The following is a 27525-nucleotide window of genomic DNA, read 5'->3' on the forward strand; positions in this document are numbered from 1 at the left end:
TGAGATCCAGGCTAAGAAGATATTAAAAAGCATCAACGAAACACACAACAAAAAGAATAAATGATTTCCATAGAAGTACCTGCCAGGCCATGGCACACAAAAGGAGTTAACTTGTTCACTGAGAATAAAGAATGGTATTTAATAGTAGCCTGTAACTACTCTGTTTTGATTCATCAAAAGGGTGAAAGACCTGAGAGCGTCAACTATCACCTCAGAAATGAAAGCACTCCTTGTTGAACAAGGAATACCTGAGCAAGTAATATGTGACAGTGGATCACAGTTCACGTCACAAAAATTCAGATAGCTGGCTGCAGAGTATGGGTTTATTATCACTACATCATCCCCATACTACCCCAAAGGTCATGGGTTCATTGAAAGACATTGTGAGACACACACTAGTTAAGTGTCGCGAAACAAAATAAGACCCATATCTGGCTCTTCTATCATTATGAACAACCCCTTTAAGGGCTGACACAAAGTCCCCAGCAGAACTTCTAAATGGCAGGAGATATAAAACAACTCTGCCAACCAAAATACACTCTCCAGAAGACCAGGAGGAAACCAGAAGAAGACCGGCTGTCATTCAAGAAGAAGGACATCAGCATTATAACGAACATGCCCAAACATTGCCAGAACTCTTCAGAGGGCAGCATGTGCATATTCAAGAGCCGATGTTGAAAACATGAACCCCAACAAAGGTCATCAGAGAAGTTGAGATACCAAGATCATACATTGTCGAGACAGACTCTGGCAATCAGCTGAGGAGGAACAGAATTCACATCCAGCCAACACAAGATGTGATGAAGCAGAAAGCTTTAATACCAGCAAAGCCTGAAACACCAATAAGTGAGGTATCAAGCAAAGAGACCACAACCACTAATACTGAAACATCGACACAGCAATTGTCAGGTGAAGCACAACAAGTGACATCACCTACACGTGTACCAGCCACACAGCCCAATGGTCGCAGCCAAATCCACAAGATGGTGAAGCAACATACTGCCTCCAGTGCTATATCAATAGAACTATTTAAAAATAGTTGTGTAAATAAACTAGTGTACAAGTTCAGTTACTTAAGTTGCACTGGAAAGAAAGTGATAAAGAACACTAAATATTTCCTTATCTTGAGAAGGTGGGATGTTATATAGCAGAGGTGGCCAAACTTGCTTTACATAAGAGCCACATGCCATAAACTTCAGATGTTTGAGAGCCAAAGCAATCATGCGATCGCAAGCCATACCCACTAACACTATCATTAGCCCCTTTCAGATGGCCATAATACCCGAATGTAAAGCCGCCTAAAATATCTGAATACACCTGTCGGAAGGCCACCTGAAAGCGGAGAACCTGTCCCCAAAAATGTACTTACTCAACCCACCTCGGGGAGGTATATTCTCCACTTCTCAGCGCTCCCCCTAGGCACTTGAAAGCAGCAGCCTGAAGGCAGCTATCAGCTTTCAGGTGCCTAGCAGGGGGCGGGCTGATGACAATCAGCCGGCAACCCAACTCCTCGCACCTGACAGCCCCCCTGCCAGCTGCCCGACGACCCAACTCCCTGCTGCCTGACAGCTCCTCGGCGTGGGACATCAGGGCTGGGGCGGCTGGCACAGGACTGTGGGGCTGGGGCGGCCGGCACGGGAAGTTGCCCACCCCTGGTACAGTTTTGTTGGGGAAAGTATTTTCCAATCCTTGTCTTGCAAGTCATCCATTTGTAAAATTCTGATACACTGCAGATAGTGAAGCAGCACTGTTTCAAAGGGAGTAATTTTCCAAAAAGATTTTTTTCTAATTAAGTCTACACACTAAACGCTCCCCCTAGGCATCTGAAAGCAGCAAGGCAAAGCAGGTGCATAGCAGCGGGCAGGCTGTTGACAGTCAGCTGGTGACCCGCTGCCGACACCTACCTTCCCCGCTGGCGACAGCTACCCTCCCCACAAGGCTCATGAGCCACGGTTTGGCCACCCCTGTTATATAGTCAGGACAATGTGAACTATTTTGTAACTGTGTAAGAATACACCCATCTCACTGTAGTATATTTATGTACATGTGAGTGTGTGTGAACTGTTTCCTGAGATGGTGGAAGGCATCAGTGCGTAAAATCTTTTCTGTTATTTGAATCTTGCATCTCTAAGTTATTTAAGAAACCTCCCAAGTAACTCCAGAGACATAACACAGAATATTTCCAGCTGTTGCCATTATTTTTCCCTAGGACTAGACGTGCTGATTTAACACATCCAATGTCATATAGTGATCATTATGCTAATGTGGCATGGAGGAAATTGGTCTCATTGATTTTATCGATCTTAATTGACATCATTACATGAAAGGTTAAGCAATTTTCCAATTCTATTTCATTGTCTTCATCTTCAAAAAGAACCCGTCTGCTCATTCTCACCCTTTGTGAGAGATCCTGTTTTGAAAATGGGAGGATTTGCTGCATCAAAATGGATCGGAGGTCAATCTACAGGACTATACAAGTGGTAGAGAGGATCACTGGAGTCTCCTTCCCCTCTCATCGACGTGATCTACCGGGATCATTGTCTGAAAAGGTCGTGCAAAATCATTGGGGGCCCCTTCTATCCTGCACACAGCATCGTTCAGTTGCTCCTGTTGGGGAAGAGATTGTAGGAGTATCAGACCCAGCACCACCAGGCTGAGAACTACCTTCTTCCCACTGGCAGTAAGAATGCTAAACGACCAAATGAACTGCTCCTTCTAACCATTCGAGACTCTCATTCATGAAACAATATTTATTTATCTGTATATATGAATGTTATTCCTGCATATGTTTTGCTTGTCTGTATATGTGCTCTATCTGGTTGTGTGTCTGCATGTTTTGCACCGAGGACTGGATTGTCAGATTGTACTTCTGCAATCGAATGATAATAAACTTGACTTGTATTTCTCAAGTTCTCAAATTGCAGCACATATGCTGTTTGAACTGTTCAAAGGATTTCCTTGTCATCAGGTGCCAGCGATAATAACCATAAGCTTAATGATTGAAGTTTAAATGAGATCAAGTTCTCCCTCTGTTGATCTTGATTAGCGTTTATTTACCAGAACACCTGCAATAACCTGAAACAAGATTTGAGGAAGTTAAACTTTTGCCCTTCTATTTGGATTGAATATTTCAGAACCTGGTATATTGTGCTTTTCATTCATTTATAAAACAGAATGATACCTTATTAACCAAGTTCATCATAAAAATTAGAATTACAAAATTCAGATTTAGACTTTATTTACTTGGATGTTGAGTTGACTTGTGGATGTATTCATTAAAAATCGTAGTAGTAATAGCAGTTAAACAAGAGAATCTGCAGGAGCTGGTGTCGAGTGAAACACACAGATATGCTGGAGCAACTCAGCAGATTGTGCAGTATCCAGAGGAAGTAAAGGATAACCAAAATTTCAGGCCTTGGCCCTTGGTCAATTGCAGCTTCCTCAAACAATTCTAATTCTTCGATCAAACATGTGGAGTCTTGATCTAGTAGAATGAGCTCACAGGAGATTTGTTGAGGTAGCATTGTTCATTAATGGTCACCAGCCTTTAGTCTTACAGCATGATCTTGTGTAAAACAAATTAAGGAAATTCTGGCTTACAAACCAAAGGAAGGGTGTTTTATCAGCCTTAGACTCCAATTTTTTCTCCATCTTGAAACCATTCACCACTTCCTGCATGTCTGTTCCTGTTCTTTCCTCTGCTGCTTCTCATTTATTATCTTATTTTGAATTCGCTCTACCTATTCCTGCAAACTGCAGCCAACAACTTTACTGTGGTTTCTAAAGGGAGAACTACAGATGTGACACAAACTTTCTCATCCTGCATCTTAGTATTGGTTTATAGTGGAAACTGCACATGAACTGAGGACACTCTAATATTTCCCTTTGGTTCTCGGATAATATTACATTCCAACCAAAGGCCACCTCACTAATTAACCTGCTTGTACAATACAGAAGGAGGCCATGTGGCCCATCAGGTCCATTTCAGCAATTAGCATGGCCATTGCATTCCCCCTCATTTCCCTGTAACACCACACTTTACTCTCCCTCATGTTGCCATTGTTATATGTGGATTGTGGAGGAACAATTGGCCTCTCTAGAACATTGTGGATTGCAGAGGGTCATATGACCTCCCTGTCTGAAACTTATTTGGAAGTCGCATATCATCTGCCAATCAAGATTGGACTCTGGACACCCATTAGTGCACACCTTGCCATTGGTTCATTTAAATGACTCAACATCATCACTGACCCAGCTCAGAACAGTATAAAACATCAATGCATACCACATTTCTCTCTCTCTCTCTCTCTCTCTCTCTCTGCCTCATAATCCAAGCTCCAGCATTACTCTTCGCCAGGTTGCTACTGTGGATATCACTGGAGTCACGGGTAAGGTGTGCTCTACACTTAAGCTGAGCCATAGTGCTGGGATAGATCAGTGCTTGCAGAGAGCCACACCCCCGTTGATACAGGGAGTGTACGTGAAAGACCCTGCCTGTAGAGTGTGTACAAATGCATGAGTGTGTAGAGGATAGGCAGCCACTGGTATCGGAGTCCAATCTGGGTCTGATGTGAATAGTTGTTTAGTAGTAGAGTAATTAAGTATCATTTGATGTCTTCCCATTTGTCTCCTGTGTGTTCAATAAAGTTACCTTTGATTGTAACATTTATGTCAAGTCTTGTGTCTCTGTGAACTCACCAAACCAGATACTTCCCAAACGCAACACCCATCAACTTCCCTTTGACTCTTGTATGAGTATAAAATGTACTCAATTTTCATTGTGCTTTTGGTATTCATATTTTCTTCATGACAAAAATTAAAGTCTGCCGAGATGAGCTGTGCCATCTTCAACCATTTGCCAGAGCTAGAATATAGAATTTGATTAAGATGTTAACAAACTTTATAAATGGACTTCCTGTTTTATAGAACCTTTAAAGCAAAAACAAAATGGAAGGAAGGGACACGATGCAGATCATATTTCTGCTGATAACTTGTGTTGAGTCAATATAAAATGCAAAACAGCTATTAGAATTCAAAATATGATGAATTCATCCATCTATAGATTTAAAAGTTCTTTGTTCCTTCAGTCCTCAGTGCCTCTAATTCTAGAAATGCAGTCTGCTGATCAGGTATACAAATTTAGTGAATGAAAAATTAAAATGTATTTATTTATTTATTTTAAATGTTGTATGTTCAAGAACACAGTTTAATGTGACAGGAAACTTCTGAATTGTTACAAGTTTTCAAGTGCTTTTAGGTTTGTTTTGTTCCCCGCATTCCATGGATTTATTGGTTTGATAGGAGTTCTGCTTCCGTCTTTCCAATCCGATTCTCAAAGATGAGCATTTATGCACAGAAATGATCCATGTCTTAATGCTCCTGGCACAACAAAATGACTCATCTCCTGTTGTCTTCATTCATTGTGGCAGTGCAGGAAAAAAACCTACCTTTTTTTTAAAAAATGTACCTTCTGTTTTAGGAGACTTTCACTAAGGAGCTCGGAATCTCTGGATTCAGGAGATGCAGACGACAGAAAGCGGAAGGACTCCAAAAAGAGCAGCTTCCTGAACTTAATCAAATCCAGATCCAGCAAAGCAGAGAGGCCTCAGGCTTCAACTCTTCCTGAGGAACCATTGTCACCCAAAGGCATCATGAAAAGTCCAGCTACAGACCTAACCAGGAAGGAGTCAAAGCAGACAGAGCCGAACGGCAGCACGGAACAAGCTGAGGGTCTCAAAACGCCAGATCCTGTGGATGCTCTGTTGGAGGATGCAGGGAGGGTAGACAAATCAGACAATAAAAGCAGTCCACAAGGCAGCCGTTGGTATGGAGTGCAAGTGATGGGCAGTGGACTTCTGGCGGAGTTTAAGGCTAAGCAGGAAAAGCGAGCTGCAGTGCAGAAGGTAATAAGAGTATATTCCATTGCTTTTCAATCCTTCTGATAGGCAAATTGTATATGAGAAAGCCAGTCAATTTTCAAAATCAATATATGACTTTCTGAAATAAAAGTCTTGTGTCTTTTGTGATCCATTTTAATGTCTCCAGGGAAAACTTTGAGTGTGTAACCTCCAAAAATCCATTGGATTAAAAATTATACACTCTGCCTTTCTTCCAAGGCTTTCTAGCAATACATTGGTTACAGTGTTGAAAGTTCACCAGGGGATCCTTCCCGTGCAAAAATTGCTGACTTAACAGCAAAGAGTAAATTGGTGCAAAACCCATTGATAGTTATGCATTTTTTTTTTCAGCATTTATTAAGTGTTGAAAAGTTCAGCTGCCTATTTCTTGCAAGGTTTACGTGAATTTTAGCAGGGGATTTGGTAAGATTCCATGTGGAGGATGATCAGAAAGGTAAACCAATAAGACCCAAGGAAAAGCAACAAATTAGCTCCAAAATAGGCTAAAGTGTATGGTAGATTCTTTCCTATGGTATCTAGTGAGATTCAATATTAAGTCCCTTTTTTCCATAAAACAAATGGCCCTGGAGGGGGTGCTGTATTCCTTAAAAAAACAGTCCATTATAGTGATTTTTATTTCCTTCATGAGAAGCTACTTCATCAGTGCATACATTAAAAGTGGAAGTTGAATAAACATAAATTTTCTGTCCATTTACATTATTTCACATAAATTTCATGACCGTTTCTTAGTCTGTATCCCAAAGAGTTTGATAGTGGATCATAAATTCCTTTTGGGTGAAATACTATAAATACCATAATATGGAGGTCACCTGGATGTATTAATGATTTAAATATTATAAGAAGAGGTTTTGTCAAAAAATTTACAAATAGTTAACAGTAAGGAGTAAAGTTATTGGCTGGAGAAAAATGTCAATGTAGAGGTCAGGTGAATGGATGTATCTGAAAAGACCAAGCAAAGCAAGGAATTGCACAATAAATGGCTGGATACTGAAAGGTGTGGTGGGACAAGGAGCTCTGGGATATCCGCAGATCCCTGAGATAACAGGGCAGATCAATAATGGAGATAAGATGGTGTACAATATGTACCCGTATATTGGTTGAGGCATAAACTTCAAGAGCTAAGAGGTTATGCTTGCATATAGAAAGCTACATACAGTTCTGGCCATGATAGATAATACTCCTCGAATCACAATGCACTCGTGGAATGAATGTTTGGTGTGGTAGAAAGGGTGCCAGTTAAGTGGCTGGTTACCTCCTGGATGGTATAAATTTCTTGATTTTGGAGCTGCAAGTGGTGAGTGTTCCATCAAAGGCCTGACTATGTGTTGTGAATGATGAAAGTGCTTTGGTGAGCCACTCAGTACAGAATACTGAGAATAGTGGGAGGTTCAGCAATGGTAATGCAAATCAATGTCAAGAGGAAATGAATAGACTTGTTGGAGATGTTCAATAGCTATAATCATTTCACATTATATTCAATATTTGTTCATTTCCTACGTATGAGAGAGTATCTCCATAGAGAAAAGTGAACTGGCCAGTGGTCCAGTTTCAATATTAGAAATTAAATTTTGTCTAACCATTTGCAGGGTCCCACAGCAAATATTGGAGTTCACGTGAGAAGCTAGAATGGTTTAGGATATTTATCAGAAGAAGATCCAAAACTAATGACCAAGATTTATAATATCGGTTCAGAGAAAATTTGCACTGATTAAAGGAGTCTAAAGCTAGAGGACGTAGGTTTGGGGGAGAAAGAAAAGCTATCTAAGCATGTCAGAGGAAAGCATGACGGGCTGGGTTTCCCTTGAGAAAAGGAGGCTGAGGCATGATGTCGTTGGGGCTTATAAAACTCTGAATCATTCTGATGGTGTGGAAACACAGAGAGTTCTTCCTCTCATGGGGAAGGATATAACAGAAGGCTTCAATAAAAGTGTCACCAAGAAATCCAGTAGAGAATTGAGGCATTTTGGGCCTTGTGTGGACCCTTTGGTCAGAAGAACCAAGTACAGCCTGTAGAGTGGGAGCTGTCCTGGTGGAGCTTGTCCAGGCAAGGCTGAACAATCTCATATTCTAGACCCTTGTATTGATGTACTGCTGTAACAGTTTTATGACCTGAATGTGCAGCTGCTGCAAGCAGCTGGTTGGAGCGGGCTGATGATGCCCTCAGCCCGCGACCCATCTCCCCACTGACCCCTCTCCCTCCAAGGCAGGGACGGCGGGCGGGAACCGGCGGAGCAGCGGGGACCATCAGGGCAGTGGGAGCCGTCAACAGGGACTGGCAGGGCAGCAGGAGCCGTCAACAAGGACTGGTGGGGCAGCGGGAGCCATCAACAAGGACTGGCGGGGCAGCGGGAGCCGTCAACAAGGACTGGCGGGGCAGCAGGAGCTGTCAAAGGGTGGCTGGTGCAGGCTGTGACAGCCTCACCAGGCCACTTTGGCCTTCGGGGCTGCTCTCTGTGGCTCAAAACCATAGAGTAGTATCAGCTGCATGGGGGAATTATGGGTAGGGAAGATGGCCATTGCTCTGCCATGTATTTATGACGGGTGGCCCAGTTCCCCCTCCATCAACTCTGGATATGAATGGGACGCTGGAGTAGCCCTTTAGGGCTGCTGTCTGAAAGGTGGGTTTTAAGTTTTCGATCTCTTCTTGTAGCCAGCCTCCAGGTGGAGGCCTGACATGAAATGGCCTTTAGTCTGTTGATGCTGTTCCAACTCTAGCTTCACCCACTCTCACTGTGTTTAGCTCTCACTGTCAACAAAGTAAGTATCCTTGAATCATCCAGTGGGCTCCTGTCTGTCTGTCATCTATCCTTCCCAAAGGCAGCTTTTAAGCATGTAATGCTTTTTCATGCATAGCCAAGGACCTTTGCTTATTTGGTGCTTTGTTACAATCAATCCAGAGTACACTATTAATTCCAAATTAGTTGTGTGTGGTTGTTCGCATGCTACTCATCCAGTAACCCACTGTTCACTCTGCTACTTCTATGTTTCATTCTTTATTTCTCCTGCATTCCCCAGGCTAACTTGACCTTGAACTTTCCACATCATAGACGACTTAAGTGACGCTAACTGTACGAGATGTTGTGAGACCATAACTGGAAATATTATGTGTGGTTCTGGTCACCATACTATAGGAAGGATGTGACTGAGGAAAAAAAGATTCACACAGACATTGCTGGTCAGGAGTTCTTAAGTTACAAGAGTTTGGATAGGCTGGGACTATTTTCTCTGAGGCAAAAGTGGCCAAATTTTTCCAAGGTTAAGGGAGTCTAATGTGAGAGGACGTCGGTTTAAGATGAGAGGGGAAGGATTTAAAGGGGACCCGAAAGGCAAGGATTTTTGTTCACCCAGGAGGTTGTGGCTATATTGAATGGGCTGCTGAGGAAGTAGTAGAGGCAGGTACAATTATAATGGTGAATGATATGTCTCTGAGCTACTTGGGAGGCTTCTTAAATAACTTGGAGATGCAAGATTCAAATAACAGAAGGGATTTTACTTACTGATGCCTTCGACCATCTCAGGAAAATGTTCACACACTCTCTTATACATATAGATTCGCCCCACAGTGGTGCACTACAGTTACTACAGTGAGAAAGGTGTATTCTTACACGGTTACAAAATAGTGTTTTATATCTCCTGCCATTTGGAAGTTCTGCCAGGGACCATGTCAGCCCTTAAAGGTGTTGCTCGTAATGATAGAAGAGCTAGGTATGGGTCTTCCTTTGTTTCGCGACACTTAACTAGCGTGCGTTTCACAGTTTGTACTTGTCTTTCAATGAACCCATGACCTTTGGGGTAGTATGGCTGTTATATAGTCAGGATAATGTGAACTATTTTGTAACTGTGTAGATAGACTCAGCCAGAGCCTTCGAAGCCATGAAGATGCAAATGAAATCGCTATCTATGCAGACCCGCCCACAGCAAAGAGGAGGAAGGGTTTATGCTATAAAGAACACAGTCAGAAAAGTGCAAACCCCTAAGACCTGCAGGAAGTCCGGCAGACAATACCCCTTTGATGACCAAAACAAATGCCCTGCATACGGTTCTGAATGTAGAGCCTGTGGTAAAGCAAACCACTGGTGAAGATGTGCAAGTCTGGTTTGCAGAAAGCAGTAATACCAGTGAAGAAAAAAGACAAGAAGATCCATCGCATAAAAGGAAACAACAATGAGGATTCCGACAACCAGAAACTGGACACAGAATCCATACACCTTCACGAGATGTCGGGTGAGATGAAGGAAGGAAGGGAGTTGCACACAATGATCCAAATACAGAGATCAATTGCATCTCCTGGCAGCTATCCAGACCTAGAATTGCCACGTAAAATGTACGGAGGATGTTCTTTTCCTTATGGCAGCCATTGATCTTACCTCTCCCTAGCTGCTTGAACATGGATCCACCATAGGTCGTTAATGTGACATTTGCTGTTTCCAATACATCGTGTTTTGGATACCCTTTTATTATGTTCTCTGGGAACATCTGAGTGGAAAGACATTGCTTTGTGATCCAGTATCCAGCTTCACCTTTAGGTTAAATATTGTAGGCTTGTTCTGGATTGTCCACTGTATTTGGATCCTCGTGTGCAACTCGCTTCCTTCTTTCATCTCACCCGACATCTCGTGGAGGTGTATGGATTCTATATCCAGTATCTGGGTGTTGGAAACCTCATTGTCTTTCCTTTTATGTGGTAGATCTTCTTGTCTTTTTTTCTTCACTGGTATCTCTGTTTTCTTCATACCAGACTTGCACATCCTCGCCCAGTAGTCTGCTTTACATACAGAACCGTATGCAGGGTTCTGCATTCGGTCAATGAAGGGGTGTTGTCTGCTGCACTTCCTGCAGGTCTTGGGGGGGTTTGCACTTTTTTGATTGTGTTCTTTAGAGCATCAACCCTTCCTTCTCTTTGCTGTGGGTGGGTCTGCATATATAGCGATTTCACAAAAAAGACACTGGAGGTGATGGTCTCTTGAGCAAAACACAAATCGCTAGAGGGTCTCAGCAGGTCAAGGGGATTGACAGCATTTTGAGTCAAGACCCCAAGTCGGGACTTCTGTATCCTCAAGAACAAAGAACTAAATATCTTCTATTAATCTTCTGAGGGCTCAGATCTTTTGAATTTTGTTGTCTTAGAAACTTGAAAATGAAACTGGAAATAAGGAATTACCTGAGAATTTGTCATGTGTAGACCGATCGGATGAAGGCGGCAGAGGTGAGTACAACGTAACAGAATCTTGGCAAAATGTATGTTAGGATTGTAACTTGCACACTGATATGTTTACTATTATATCGCATAATGGTAAATATTGTTCATTAGATTTACGAAACTAATTGCTGTGCCCAATTTATTTAAATCCTAACAACTAAAACACAACTTCCATAGTTTACTTAATTGAATTAAAAAGAGACAATAAATACAAAAAAAAAGATAATAATGAATATTCACAGTTATCATAGGGCAAGGAAAAAAGTGATTGCAATAGGCCCTTTTGTAGAGTCAGAGCAGTCCATAATTAGTGTAGCAAGGGGAAGTTCAAGAGCCTGATAGATGTTGGAAAGAAACTGCTTTTGAACCTAGAGGTGCTGGTCTTCAGGCTTCTGTACCTTCTGCCAAATTTCCTTAGCAAGTGAAGGTATTGGTATGCCCCCTTCACAGTTGCCTCGATGTACTGGTTCCAGGAGACGTCCTCCAATGTGTGGACTCCCAGGAACATGAAGATATTAACCCTGTCCATGACCTCTCCATCATTGAAAATAGGTGTGTGGTCCCTCAGCCATCCTTAGTAAAATTCACCATAAGCTCCTTGGTCTTGTTGACGTTTAGAGCAAGGTTGTTCTGGCACCAGCCAACCAAATTCTCAATCTCCATCCTGTATTCTGATTCATCATTTCCAGTTATCTGGCTGACAACAATGGTGTTGTCAGCGAACTATGCATTGTTTTTCAGCCAAACTTGGCTGGGGTTATGTATTTGTTGCAACAAATGCAGTGACTATACCAAACTTTTATGTTTTGACAATAGATTTCTGATTGTATTTCTCAAACTTTGTCACAGAATCAATGTCCAAGAAAACCATGCATACCCCCCAACCTTTGAGTTTAAGTAGCTGACCTGCCAATGGAAGATTTTAAATGATAGATTGAATTCTGTTGTTTCCTGTACAAGTCAGGATTCATTGTTGACTGGTTCAGAAAAGATATGGGTTGTTTGTCATTAAAAAAAATTCCATATTCTCCCTCTCTCCCACTTTCATTTCCTTTTCCTTTAAAGAATATACATTTTCCAATTGAAGTACCAGTGTTGTTTCTTCTTTGTACTTTTTTCTTGTTGCGTCAGTCAAGGGTCAGCAAATCCAAAAGGGAGATCCCAGCTTAACTTCACCGGAGAAACTTACAAAAGCTGAACCAAAGAATGAAGCAGTGAAACCTAAAAGTTCCTCCACCACACCCACCAGTCCAAAAACACCACCTCTAATTCTCAAGCCAGGCAATATGGGACGACCAAGTATTCCTCAAAAGCCTAGACCCAGCTGGAGCACAGGTGAGTGGAATCTGTATCTCAAGTCATCAGTTCAACCTTTGAGGACCCTGATCAATAAATATCCTAGTGACTCATAAACATAAATATATGAAAGGTCCTGAAATGAAATATCTCTTGGAGAAATAAACTGAAAACAATTTGCTGGGGCTAAAGGTTTCTGCAGACTGAGACAAGTGAAGAAGGTTGGATAATAAATTATAGGAATCTGGCCTCAAAAGGCACAAGGACAGCCACTCCTTCAATTTAGAAAGTGCTTAAAAAATCCTGTCTTGAATATAGCTTTTGTCTGACCTCTCCATTACTCTGGCTTGGGGAATTTTAAAGATCTATATCTTCTTCTGAAGAAATGCTATCGTTGTCCTGGCTCTGTATAGTCAACAGTATCCCGAGGTTTGGGCCCGCAATTCTCGACTTCAGAGCCATTGTGAGATACCGCACACCACGTCCATGCTGACCTTTTTTTTCCCCACACTAATCCTACACTACCTATTTCATTCTCCCCATTTCCCCTCAGTCCCGTCCCCCCCCCCCCAAATTCTACCCCTCATCGGAAAATTATGTGTAAGAGGGAACGTGGAATGGCCAATTGACCTGGCAACTCACGAATGTTTGGGACATGGGAGGAAATTAGCGCACTCAGAGCAAACCCACAGGTGTTTGCTCAGAGCTCAGGATTGAAGCTGTGTGGCAACTGCTTTAATCATGATACTGTGCTGCCCACTACTCTCTAGGTGGGGGAACAGTCTTTCGATGTCGACAACTTTATCAACTTCGATTCAATCATTTTCTTAAAATTTAGTTTCTCCCCATTGTAGACTTTCAAAGGGCAGTACTTTTATCTGAGGATCAGTCCAGTGAACTCTCCAGTGCATTCTTTCTGAGAGGATACCCCAGCCGTACACTTCACTGTATACATGAGCTCACTAAATTCCCATGTAACTTCAACGATGCTTCTAACCTCCTTTACTCCATTTGCAATAAAAGCTAACACGCCGTTTCAATGCCTAAATGCTTGCTGTAAAAATGTTAAAGCTTTGATCCCCTGACAGGGATTCTCCTAATGTGAAGATGAGTGCAGAGTACTTGTCCATTCATTTCCTTATTCTCCATTATCCTCTGATTTACCACTGCATCCTTCCTTGTTACTTGAATGTAAAGGCTTTCTCTGTGTTAATTTCTTGCAGTTTGATCTTGTATTCTAATTTTTCTTTCTTTATTACTGTCTTGCTCATCCTGTGCAGATTTTTTTGAAATCCTCCAAATGCTCAGGTTTATTGTCCCTCCTCATAAGGTTGTAAGTCTTTTGTAATTCAAGGCTCTCCTTCACTTATCTAGTATAGTTGTAGTGTGGAATTTTTTTTCCCATGGTCTTGAATATCGTGCCTGAGAAATTTGAAATTCTACTTGACGAATGTATCATTGTTTATCTGTTGTCATCCTTTTAATTAAATATCCAAATATACACTTCCTATTATCTGTAAATTACTTAGTTTAAGACCCTAATTTTGGATTGGATCCCATCCTTCTCAAATGTAATGAAGAGTACCACTGCTCTGTATGAGAGAAACACAAGAACTGCAGAAGCTGAAACCTGAAGCCAACTATGAGATGCTGGAGGGACTCAAAACGTCAGGAGAGGAATGGTCAGTTAGGATCCTTGATCAAGGCAGAGTGTCCTGACCTGAAACATTGATTGTCCACTTCTCTCCACAGATGCTGCCTGCTCTATTGAGTCCCTCCAGCTTCTCTTTGTTTGCTCTTTACTAGAAAATGAATTTGATGATCTTTCCCTCTGTAGTTGGAGGCAAGAATGTTTAAATGTTTCAATTATTAATACCTACCTTTTTGTTGCATTCATAGCGTCACACAAATATATTAATCCATATAATTTCTAACATTAAACAAATATTTTTTCCCTAAGTAGTCTAGACCAGTGGTTCTCAACCTTTTTTCTTTCCACTCACAGACCACTTTAAGTAATCCCTATGCCATCGGATTAGAAAGGGGTTGCTTAAGGCGGTCTGTGAGTGGGAAGGGAAGATTGAGAATCACTGCTCTAGACCCAAATGTTACTGAAATATTTTGCTTGAGAAAAATTGTCATTGTCTCATTTCCTTTGGAGTTATGAAACCGTGCACATAACAAGTCAATTAGGTACGTTTAAAACAGTGGTTTTCAAACCTTTTTCTTTTCACTCACATACCACTTTAAGCAATCCCTTACTAACCACAGAGCACCTATGGCATAGGGAACACTTAAAGTGGTATGTGAGTGGAAAGGAAAAGGTTGGGAACCACTGGTCTAGACATTCAGCTTCATTTTCACGAAAGTAGGATGCATATCTTTTAAAAAAAATTCTATTTTGATTTGTGATGATTATAGGATTAGGGAATTAACCCACTGAACACATTGTACATTCAACACAGAATTTGTTGAAAAAATGTTTTATTGGGATCACTGGATGCAAAACACTGATTTATCTCAAACTCATATTGTTCAGAGAGTGGGGGGGGGGGGAATCGACAAGAATGATGCCTTTGTTATTCCTTGTTATAGAAGAAAACCCAGAATCACCATCTGGTCATTCTTCCCCCAAAATTGCTCTGGTCCCACCTGTTCTAAAGCGAATACCATCAGATAAGGATGGGCAGAGCAGCCCCCCTTTCAGTGGGCCCTGCAGCTGGTCGTCTTCACATGAAGGTAGGCTAATACCGTTTAATGCCAAGCAAGTTGGACAGGTGGAATATCTGACGTTGAGTGGGTGGAGGAAGGCCTTGCTTGAATAGCTCACTGGAGAGTGGTTGAACAATACAGCAGACAGTTAACTCTTTAACTCAATCATCCATTACCGTATCAGTGTCCCAAAAGAATTGAACCAGATATTTCTAAAGAAATTCGATAGAAGTTAAAGCATGCACGTTTAAAGTTAAACAAAAACCTATGCCTTTAACTTATCAAGGATGAGATTGTTGATCCTGTCTGGGTGGAGACTGGTAATATTCTTGGATGCATTCAGTGAAAGAGTTACAAAGTGGTGGGGTACAATGGCAATAACCTTTGTAAAAAGATCATGAATTAGACCAGTGGTTCTCAACCTGTTTTGTCCCCCACAAACCACCGTGAAGTATTCCTTTATTTCCGACCACCTATAACACCTACAGACCACTAGTGGAGTGCAGGCTGGCACGATCAGGAGGGCCTTAACAGATCACCGACAAGACTTCAATTCCGTTTTGCTGGGGAAAGTTTTTGAGAAATTTCAGAGTGGGGGGGGGGTCATTATTTTTACATCTTCTTTGTACATATTAATTCTTTATTATATTTATCTTCATCACATCACTGCAAACCATCTATAACAATCTCACATACTACAGGTGGGGAAATACCTTATTAGAGATTAAACATAACATAAAACATAATTTCCAAGCAAATATACTCAATGGTGTATATGTCAATGCATTTATTTTCGGTTATTGCAATTGTACAAGCCACTGCAATATGTGAACCATCTTGTATGCATTTTACATGACAGATTGTTTGTAGTATTGCAAAATGTGCATTTCCTCCATATATTCCCATTTCTTTGCCTCCAAAAGCTAAAACAAATATAGCTTTACAGAAGTTATCGGTAATGAAATGCATCACTCTGTACAATGGATTCAAGTGATGCTTTGTAATTATTTGAAAACTAATGATCATCAAATTAATTTCTCAGTATTTAAAATTCAAAATGGCTCATATCCTGTAATATTGGTCAACTGCATAAATCTGCCTTCATCATTGGAAGTGTATTAAGTCACAAGAGAAGCATGTTATTTTTTCCTCTCAGTATTGAGCACTGATATCAAGTCATTTGGCAGTAATACATCCTTTGAGACAGAAAAGTCTGTTGCATTTGCAGAACATCAATCACAAAGAAAAGTGAGCAGTTTCCCAGAATGTTACTGAACACCAATTCCATTTTGAGCATTTTTATTTATCTTTCAATTGTTAAATGATGAAGTTCTGGGCATTCCAAAAAGAAAATCTAAAGATCAACCTGTTTCTTCCTTCAGGTGTAGTTTGTGCTGCTCCAGTTTGCATTGATTGTGTTTATGAGGTAAAGATTAAAAATGCCCTTTTTCCTTGGTAGACCTATTTGGACTTGATAGTAGAGCTGACACAGAAAATGATTCTGAAATGGCAAAAAATGGAGCACGTGTCAAAAGAACACTGAGGCAATCATCAACTGGCACAGTGAATGATGCAAGCGAGATTGAGCGCAAGAAAGCACAGCCAATAACTGGTCAGAATTTTTGCCTTCATGGAGTGGTTGTGGTGAAGTTGGCACCAACAAATATTGCTTCTGTACAAGCATTTAAAAATCGTGTATATACTAAGTACAAATTAGGGAGCTCGGTTGTAGTTGACAATTGCATTACTAGATCTGGTGAAACAACATTTGGGCATTGTAGATCCAAGTTGAATGGAAGTAAAAATCTAAGCTGGACAAAGATGAAGAATCACCTCCAGTTTTCTATTTAAATAAAATTCACACCTTCCAGTGCTACTGAGCTTGTACATACAATTTGGATTAGGTTTTGAGAAAGAAAAACTTTGTTGGACTTGACGCAATGGGTTTTGGGACATTTGGGCTGTTAGTGTTGCCTCATTACCTTAAACAAAGAGCAAACAATGGGCAGTTGTGTACCTATTACCGCATGATTTTCCTTTTGATTTGTTGGTGCCATTTTCATGCTTGGAGGCAGATCATCCTCATATCTTGCAATTGAACCCTTCAGTATCTCATTCCCTGTGTCACATTAATTTTATTCACTCAAAATTAAGTAAGGTGAAATTCATTGCAATTGGGTTTGGTTGAGCATTAATCAGTTTGTGCATTATGGGAAAAAAAGCATTTGAAATGATTACCTAAATTATGAAGCTGACTTCTTGAGTTTACTCTTTCAGATGACCCAGGGATGGAGATGTTGTGGTTTCAAAGTTTTTGCTTTGATGTTTGTCTTTATAGAAGTGGTGTTAGTTTTTTAAATTTTCAAACATGACTATTGCATTGAGTAAGCTTTGCTGCTGAGATTAGTGTGCCCCCATTTGTGTGTTATGTCATTCATTTCCTTTGTGATCACCTTTGGACAAATACTGTGTGCTGTATTTCCTAAATGAAATAACTCTGGCTCAGTAATGAACACATTTCTGGATATATTGGTTTGGAAATAGAACTACTCAAATTACCTACTACTTTGCATCTCCTCTTTCTCCCTTTGATGTGTATGTAAGCCTTCTCTCTCCTAATCTATAATCCAGAAACTTTTTTTTTTGCTAATTTAGAGAGATCATGCAATTTTGAACGAAGGCCACAGTTGACTCAAAAATAATTAAGGCTTCAGTAGGCTTGTACAGGCCAAATGTTTGTACTTGTGGTCAACACTGATCATGTTAACCAATTACCCCCTTTTATTTCCAGTTCTGCTCAGGAAGTGAAGATGAGCTGGGGCATATAGTTCACTTCTGCTCATTTTTCAACTCTCACAGAGGCAATGGTAATGGGCTTTCCAGCCAGTCAAACATTCAAGATTCCTTTATTGTCATGTACTAATACTCAAAGTGTAATAATACACAAAATTTATCAGTTTTCGCCTGCTGCAGAGGTACAACTTGCATTGCCCAGTGCCCCTGCAATAAGAGAAAGAGAAACAAAATAAAGTCCATTCAGAGTGACTATGTCCATGGATTCACCTCCAGTACTCCTGGAGTCTCTGCAGCCGCTCATACTCCTGTTCAATCCATTGGCAACCCAAGCTCCAGGGCGAAACCTCCGAAATGATCACAAAGCTTTCAGTGCACAAGCCCCTTTGGGACCTCTTCTTGCCCTCAGCACCCTCTCAAATCCAGATTCTGATACCTGGTTCCCACAAGCCAGACTCCAGCAGCCCACAGCCTGGTGTGAGTCCTTTGACCGCAAGTCACCAGCGGCCAGCAAACGTGGCCCCTTTTCAATTAGATCACGGATAAGCTGTATTTGGTCTCTATTAATTTGCTTTAGTTTGTTGGCAGTTCACCACTTGTACATGAAGCTTCAAGGTTGCTAAGGCTTGACTGAGGTCATCTAATTGCCGCTGTGCTCCCAATGTTGAGTATTTCATGGAGCCTAGCAGGAGTAATAAAGGTGAAGCAATTCACCACTGCTTAGAGTGGGGAATATAAGCAAACTCCCTGAGCGAAGTTTGACCTGATGCAAGGGCAGTCTCCTTGGTCACTTTGATAGAGGAGGATATGTGCAAAGGGCAAAGGTTAGTTAATTTAGATTTTTTTTAAATTGAGTTTTATAGATTTTAGTTTTTTTGAATGATTCTGAATGGCAGAAACTTCCATTACATTTTGGCAGCATTAACAGCTGGATGAACCTTGGGGTATGGAACCATCAAGTTGGCAGCACTGATGAATGGTTCTGGCTCAAAACATTCTTCTCCCAATGGCACTGCTCGACCGACCGACTGCGTACCCAGGCAGAAATGGGCCCATCAGCCCAACTGGTCCATGCCAACCTTGGTGCCAATCTACCCTCCTCTCCTTTGCTTGCCCCCTACACTCCTTTCCTATCCATTTCCACATCCAAACGTCTCATGAGAGGGACAATTTTGTCACTTCATATAGCAGGTTTTTCCATGCAACCACCACACTTTTGCGTGGAAAAACTTACCTCTCAGATCTCCTTTAAATTCTTCCCTTCTTGTCTTGTATCTATGACCTCTAGTTTTAAATTCCCCCACCCAAGGAAAAAGACTAGGACTATCTACCCTATCAATGCCTATAATGTTATAAACCTCTGTGAGAACAAATTTGGTATCCAATGTAACAGTGAGAATAAACCTAATCTATCTGATCACTCTTTGTATTTAATTCCATTATTCCAGAGTCACTTCTGAACACTTATAAATGCTTGGACGAGCATACAAAGTTTCTTTTTGCTGTGTTGTGATGGACCCTTGTTATGGAAAATCACAGTACAGAGCATTAACTACAAACACTAGATCACAGTCCATTGATCCCTTATCTAATAATGTATTGATTTCTCTCTGAATTAATCGCCAAGGGGACTAATCAATTCTTGTGCAACAGGTCACATACAAGTCACAGCTTTGCTTGTTCATATCAGTGCAATATTCACGTTAAAGTAGGAGTAGAAATGGTGACCAAGAATGATCTTTTCTTCATCCAACATTCACATCTTCAGGCATGTGGCTAATCTAGGACAAGGCTGATTTCTTTCTGCTCATTTCAGGCTACTGAAGTTTATCCGTTAACTGTGTCCAAGATCCATTAGTCAGAGCAAGCTGAGATTCCCTGTTGATGTTGCTGGGTTCCTTCAGCAAAATCCTAAATTATGGCGTGAGATCACAGAATAGGGCTTTAAATACAACTGCCTGACCCCTGCAATTGATTATTAACCTTGGTTGGATGTTGAAAATGTGATGCAGAGGGATTGGAAGATTCAGGCCTCGAGACCACCATTCTACAAGACAACACTGCAAAATGTTACACAGCAGAGTGTTATTTAAGCCTGATTGCAAAAGATGGTAAATTGCTTCTGACCCTGTTTGTGAGAAGTTGTAATCAGAGCACTTCCCCGTGGCCCTGTGCTCTTCAAAATTCTTTTGCATGGGGCCACATGTGCTTTCACAATCCAGGCAAAGCCTCGGTTGGCAAAATTTAAAGGCAGGTCCAAGGCTGTGAAGTCCATTCCTTGGATCTATTTATAGGTGGGTCTTCTTGTCATTTACTCGCCCATCTCCCCCTTCCTCATCTCATTGCATGTCTTTATCAAGTCCCCATCAACAGCTCCAAGCCGATTGTGATTCTGACTCCCAGCAATCAATCACAATTCATCCCCTCCCTCCCAATGTCCTCCCAACTGAGCCTTGAGCACCATTTTCCCTCTTGCTTCTTTGGCTTCAGGTCAATTCTCCACCCTCTTTCCTTCAAGTGGTTAGATACCCAACTAACTCCACAACAGATCTCAACTGGGATAGAAAGGTGCATTGCAAAGGGAAATCGGTGTAGCCCATCCCCTGCACTTTAACTCCTCTTCCTTTAGTATGGAACAATTTTTGGCTTCAAGGGAAGGTAAGCATTCTACCATGTATAATTCATACATAGGATGTGACAATGTCTTTGTTTAATATCTATCTATGAACTGTGCACATTGTAAGGTCATCTCGGAGGGCAGTTAAGAGTCAACCACACTGTGGTATGCACGTCTGAAATCATGTACAGGCCAAATTGAAAGACTTTCCTTCCGAGAAGAGGATTGAAAGCCAGTTTGGTTTTTATTACAATCATCCTTGCTGCACCAGCTCAGCTTTTTTTTTAAATTGAGAGTTTATTTAAATAGATAAATCCCCCCCCAGTAAGCACAATAAGATTTAATCTCTTAATTCTGGATGACTAGCCTGGCCTCAGGTTTTTCTCACCTTGCCACTTTACTTAAAATCCACCTATTACCTCTGTGCTTTTTCCCCTTCCTCCCTCCCCTCTCCTCATCCTCCACTTTTAAACAGACATCTACCCATTCAACCAGATTCTTGATGAGGGGCTCATTAATTTTCTTCCTATGGATGCTGCACGACCTAGTGAGTTTCTCCAGCACTGTTGTGCATTGCTACTTTACCACTGTTAGATGCTGACCATGGATTATTGTAGGTCAATACAAACAAAGTTTTTACAAATATTAGCATCCAATGAACTGAAAAAAGAGGGATAATTCCATTACACATACATTTCAAGGTTCTTTGAATGACCTGTTCAAGCCAAAGTTATTTTTAATCAAGGGATATTAAGGAGTATGGAACACGCATGGACAAAAACCATTAGCCTTCAGATGAACCATAATCTAAATGAATAGGAGAGGCAGTTCAAGGGCTGAAGAAAGTGTCTGCTCCCGTTTATAATTGATGGATCCAACAGAGAGAGGTCTTAAATAACTTTCTTTATTTTAAGACTGAAGTGGGAGTTGTGATAAACATATAAAGACCATAGGATATATGCATCCCCGATCCAAACACTAGCACCTCCTGGACTATGTCCTGGTACGAGAAAGAGACAAACGAGATGTGCTCCACACCAGGGTCATGCCCAGCGCGGAATGCCACACTGACCACCAGCTGGTTCACTGCAAGCTCAACCTTCACTTCAAGCCAAAGTCCAGGAACAGTAAAGCCCCCAGGAAGAGGTTCAATGTTGGAAACTTGCAGTCAGACGAAGTGAGAGGAAGCTTCCAGGCAAACCTCAAAGCAAAGCTCAAGGATGCAATCTGCCTCACGGACTCGTCCCCTGAAACCCTCTGGGATCAGCTGAACACTGCCATACTGCAATCCACTGAAGAGGTACTGGGCTTCTCCTCCAGGAAAAACAAGGACTGGTTCGACGAAAACAACCAAGAAATCCTGGAGCTGCTGGCAAAGAAGCGAGCTGCCCACCAGGCTCACCTTGCAAAGCTGTCCTGGCCAGAGAAGAAACGAGCCTTCCGTCACGCATGCAGCCATCTTCAGCGCAAACTCCGGGAGATCCAAAATGAGTGGTGGACTAGCCTCGCCAAACGAACCCAGCTCAGCGCGGACATTGGCGACTTCAGGGGTTTTTATGAGGCTCTAAAGGCTGTGTACGGCCCCTCACCCCAAGTCCAAAGCCCGCTGCGCAGCTCAGACGGCAAAGTCCTCCTCAGTGACAAGATGTCCATCCTCAACCAATGGTCAGAACACTTCCAATCTCTTTTCAGTGCCAACCGCTCAGTCCAAGAATCCGCCCTGCTCCAGCTCCCTCAACAGCCCTTAAGGCTAGAGCTGGATGAGGTCCTCACCCGGGAAGAGACATATAAGGCAATTGAACAACTGAAAAGTGGCAAAGCAGCAGGTATGGATGGAATCCCCCCCAGAGGTCTGGAAGGCTGGCAGCAAAACTCTGCATGCCAAACTGCATGAGTTTTTCAAGCTCTGCTGGGACCAAGGAAAGCTGCCTCAGGATCTTCATGATGCCATCATTATCACCCTGTACAAAAACAAAGGCGAGAAATCAGACTGCTCAAACTACAGGGGAATCACGCTGCTCTCCATTGCAAGCAAAATCTTCGCAAGGATTCTCCTAAATAGAATAATACCTAGTGTCACCGAAAATGTTCTCCCAGAATCACAGTGCGGCTTTCGCCCAAACAGAGGAACTACTGACATGGTCTTTGCCCTCAGACAGCTCCAAGAAAAGTGCAGAGAACAAAACAAAGAACTCTACATCACCTTTGTTGACCTCACCAAAGTCTTCGACACCGTGAGTAGGAAAGGGCTTTGGCAAATACTAGAGCGCCTCGGATGCCCCCCAAAGTTCCCCAACATGGTTATCCAACTGCACGAAAACCAACAAGGTCGGGTCAGATACAGCAATGTGCTCTCTGAATCCTTCTCCATTAACAATGGCATGAAGCAAGGTGCGTTCTCGCACCAACCCTCTTTTCAATCTTCTTCAGCATGATGCTGAAACAAGCCATGAAAGACCTCAACAATGAAGACGCTGTTTACATCCGGTACCGCACGGATGGCAGTCTCTTCAATCTGAGGCGCCTGCAAGCTCACACCAAGACACAAGAGCAACTTGTCCGTGAACTACTCTTTTCAGACGATGCGCTTTAGTTGCCCATTCAGAGCCAGCTCTTCAGCGCTTGACGTCCTGTTTTGCGGAAACTGCCAAAATGTTTGGCTTGGAAGTCAGCCTGAAGAAAACTGAGGTCTTCCATCAGCCAGCTCCCCACCATGACTACCAGCCCCCCCACATCTCCATCGGGCACACAAAACTCAAAACGGTCAACCAGTTTACCTATCTCGGCTGCACCATTTCATCGGATGCAAGGATCAACAACGAGATAGACAATAGACTCGCCAAGGCAAATAGCACCTTTGGAAGACTACACAAAAGAGTCTGGAAAAACAACCAACTGAAAAACCTCACAAAGATTAGCGTATACAGAGCCGTTGTCATACCCACACTCCTGTTCGGCTCCGAATCATGGGTCCTTTACCGGCATCACCTACGGCTCCATCGTTGTCTCGCTCCATCCTCAACATTCATTGGAGCGACTTCATCTCCAACATCGAAGTACTTGAGATGGCAGAGGCCGACAGCATCGAATCCACGCTGCTGAAGATCAAACTGCGCTGGGTAGGTCACGTCTCCAGAATGGAGGACCATTGCCTTCCCAAGATCGTGTTATATGGCGAGCTCTCCACTGGCCACTGAGACAGAGGTGCACCAAAGAAGAGGTACAAGGACTGCCTAAAGGAAGCTCTTGGTGCCTGCCACATTAACCATCGCCAGTGGGCTGATATCGCCTCAAACCGTGCATCTTGGCGCCTCACAGTTTGGTGGGCATCAACTTCCTTTAAAGAAAACTGCAGAGCCCACCTCACTGACAAAAGACAAAGGAAGAAAAACCCAACATCCAACCCCAACCAACCAATTTTCCCTTGCAACCGCTGCAACCGTGTTTGCCTATCCCGCATCAGACTTGTCAGCCATAAACGAGCCTGCAGCTGACGTGGACATTACCCCTCCATAAATCTTCATCCGCGAAGCCAAGCCAAATATAGCAGCAGAAACAGGCTTTTCAGCCCATTGAGTCTGCCCCATCATTTAATCAAGAGCTGAATCATTTTCCCACTCAGCCCCACTGCTTGACCTTCTCCCCTTTGCTGCCCTGACTAATCAATAAGCTGTCAATCTCTGTTATAAATACACCCTCTGTCCTCCACAACTGCCTAAGGCAACAAATTCCACAGATTTACCATTCTCTGGCTATGCATCTCTGTTCTTACCTGACACTCTTCAATCTTGAAGTTGTGCTCTTGTCCTAGACTCTCTCACCATAGGAAACAACCTTTCTACATCTACTCCATCCATGCCTTTCAACGTTTGAAATGTTTCAGTGCGATCTCCCTAGTTCTTTCAAATTCCAGCCAAGAGCTGTCAAATTCTCCTCATATGATAACCCTCTCATTCCCAGAATCATCCCAATGAACCTCCTTTGAACTCTTGCCAATGTAGGCACATCTTTGCTTAAATGAAGAGCCCAAAACTGCTTGTAATTCTCCAAGTGAAGTCTCACCAGTGCCTTATAAATCCTCGACATCACATCCTGCTCTTGTATTCTATTCCTTCTGAAATGAATTGCAGCATTGCATTTAACTTCTTCATCACCATCTTGACATGCGAGTTTACCTTTAGGATAATCTACACAAATACCCTTTGCTTCTGGGTATTTTCAATTTTCTTCCCATTTAAAAATAGTCTGTCCATTTATTTTTTTATATACCAAAGTGCTTATTCCCCATGATATTTGACCTGCCTCTGATTCCTCACGACGCAGATATCAATAGTTTTGGAGTAGATAAATGATTCCAAATACTAAAGCAAGTGCCAGACGGGTCAATGGGTTACATGTAAACATTGGCTCATAAAATGGGATAACCTATTAAGATAACATAATTGCTCCAAGTACTTTGTGTTTTTACTTTATAAACTTAAGATAACTGTTCCCATCAGGTACTCCTTATTTTGGGATAAATCTGCTGCCTTCTGCTAATTTTTGTTTGAATACATTTAAAATGGAGGAAGTTTAAACATATTGGATGTGCGCCAAACCAAAAGAAAACTAGCTTTCTGCATGAAATGATTGTGTGCATAAGAAGTTGAGCCAATATATAGCATGGAGTCATTCAGGAAGACAAATCTTGTTGGCCCATGTCCATAGAGACCATTCAGCACCCATATACACTTAACCAACACCAGTGCTTTTTGCTTTGTTCTCATAATCCCATCAAGTCCCCCTCCCTCAGATTCCACTGTTCACCTCCACAACAGGGGCAGTTTGCCTTGGGGAAGTGGGAAGAAACTAGAAGCCCTGCAGAGGAAATCCTCGTGATTGCAGGGAGGACGTGAAACTTCCGCAGAGACAGGGTGAAACTCGGATTGCCAGAACTGTTAGGGTGCGCCCACTCTAACCTCGCTTAAGATTGAACTTTCCTTATGACATTCTAAATTTCAACCCTCAATGGTGTTTTTCACTTCATTGGACCTTGGTGTAATTTAGTTGCTTCAAGGTGAGAGATATACCATCATGCCTGGATATAAGACCTTGTTTCAATGTAAGCATCATGCTCTAAGGCTAAGCATTGCATCATAAATTAACACCAGGCTGGATTGCAGTGTTCCTTATCTCTACACAAACATTTTGCCAGTGGTTCCTGATTGACTTGAACTGAGTGGCTGAAATGCGCTTTCACGTGATAATCACGCCAGCCCCATTCCAGCAAAGCACTAACCATTTGAATGGAGTTACAAAGCTTCATTAGCAAGACAACCTGCATTGCACAAGTGGGATGTTTTTTTTTAAATTTTCTAAATGTTTTAGTTTTTAATGAGTCAAATGTATTTAGTTGTTCTGTGAGTTTGCCTATTGGAGACAATGGAAAAGGGACCCTGATATATGAGCTATCAGAAGGGCATCAAGATTGCCCATTGAGACCAGCCTGTCACTCGCAGGCCATGTATCCTTGTGGAATGACAGCAGCAGCAGTAACCATGGGCATCCCAGAAGAAGCAAGCCTGAGGCACAGGGCAGGTCCAACATGGTCAGGCCTTTGACTCCATGTGATGATGTGTCTTTGTTCTCTTTTGACCTTTAATCCTCCTCTCATTGTTGTTGAAAATCACCAGTGCGCCAAAGCTCTGTGACAGAAGCAAGCTCCAAGCCAGGCCCTCGGTCAGAAGAAGGCAAGCCAAATCGATTTGCTGACGATCAGGAGATTCGAGCGAAGGAGAAGCCAACTAAGAGAGAGCGGCAGCATTCAAAAACAGAGGGAAAGAATGGCAGCAAGTCCAGTGACTCTGGGGAGGAAGGAGACAAAGACTACATACTTGTGTGACAGCTTTGGGAAATGGACATGGCACAGCACAAGAGCTCAGTGAAACAGGCAATCAGGGTGCAAAGATGACCTGAGATGTTTCTATTCACCAGCCAAACATAAAACAAATACTCTTTTTAAAAGTAAAACTGGAAAATTGTTGGGATTACTGGCTTTCAATTTTTTTTTTAAATACTTGATTCTTTAAAATAATCTATTGCATTAATTTACTGCATGCTTACAATGCTTTGCCATCACCCCAATCTCATCCCTTAATTTGTTTTCACTGGTCCCCAATTGCAACATTGGTTAGATGCCAATAATTTCTCTTGCACTGGAATTTTGTGTAACAGCTATGAGGTACACAAGAATATCTGAAACCATTTAACTGAACTGGAAACCTTTTGGGGTCAGTTTCTGTATAATATTCAGTGAATGAATATACCCCTGCGTGCTTGTGTGTGGCAAATGTGCACACAAGATATAATCCTGTATGTAAGTGAGTAAACTAATGCTACTAATTGAGCACAGTAATGAAATAGATTTGTATAATTTATTATAAATAAAATGGGAGCTTGGATAAGGGTTTGTAATCCTTCGTCAGGGCATCTTTTGTCCTCAAGATGTACAGATTACTTCATTTCTGTTTATTAAATAAATTGTCTTAAACATTTTCGTAAGCACACCAAGGAAGAGTATATTGGGTGTAACTTTTAGTAATTTCATGCAATGGACGGATGGAACAGGGAAGTATGTTTTTATTTTAATCATTAGACTAGTTCATTGATTTTTTACCCACTTTTACATCTGAAATAATTTTTATCATTTTTGCCTTCCAGTGACAAATATTGCTCACTGTAGGTTAGGTTCGGTGTAGTTGGGATTTCTTCATGTATATATTTGTACCAATAAAGAGAATGATTCATATCTTTGTTGAGTCCAGCCTTAATTACTCATCAACCAAGCTCATAATCTTGAAAAAATCAATTGCCTGCGAGCTGCAAAGTTTGGTCAATATTCAGCCATAGGGAAGGTCACATGATGGTGGACGGCAAGTAGGAGCAGAATCCCAGAGCTCCTCAGAAGACTAAGGAACAAACGGATAGAAACAAGTCTAGAGACAATCCAG

The 27525-nt window shown here is 41.9% G+C and overlaps 1 protein-coding gene across 8 annotated transcripts in view; it reads left to right on the forward strand.

Moving 5' to 3' along the window:
* The window catches only part of LOC138751311 (F-actin-uncapping protein LRRC16A-like), a 378511-nt gene extending 351186 nt beyond the window's left edge, over nt 1-27325 (forward strand). For 6 of the 8 annotated variants that reach the window (XM_069913446.1, XM_069913448.1, XM_069913449.1 and 3 more), the window contains 6 exons: nt 5480-5903; nt 11046-11124; nt 12250-12453; nt 15010-15153; nt 16586-16738; nt 26209-27325. In XM_069913446.1, the coding sequence (XP_069769547.1) occupies nt 5480-5903; nt 11046-11124; nt 12250-12453; nt 15010-15153; nt 16586-16738; nt 26209-26417 (1213 nt within the window). In that variant the 3' untranslated portion in view covers nt 26418-27325. The remainder of the gene's footprint in view (nt 1-5479; nt 5904-11045; nt 11125-12249; nt 12454-15009; nt 15154-16585; nt 16739-26208) is intronic. The other 2 variants (XM_069913451.1, XM_069913453.1) reach the window with 2 other exon arrangements.
* Nucleotides 27326-27525: the final 200 nt, after the last annotated feature.

Source organism: Narcine bancroftii, chromosome 1, assembly GCF_036971445.1.
Source record: "Narcine bancroftii isolate sNarBan1 chromosome 1, sNarBan1.hap1, whole genome shotgun sequence".
In the NCBI taxonomy this organism is placed as follows: Eukaryota; Metazoa; Chordata; class Chondrichthyes; order Torpediniformes; family Narcinidae; genus Narcine; species Narcine bancroftii.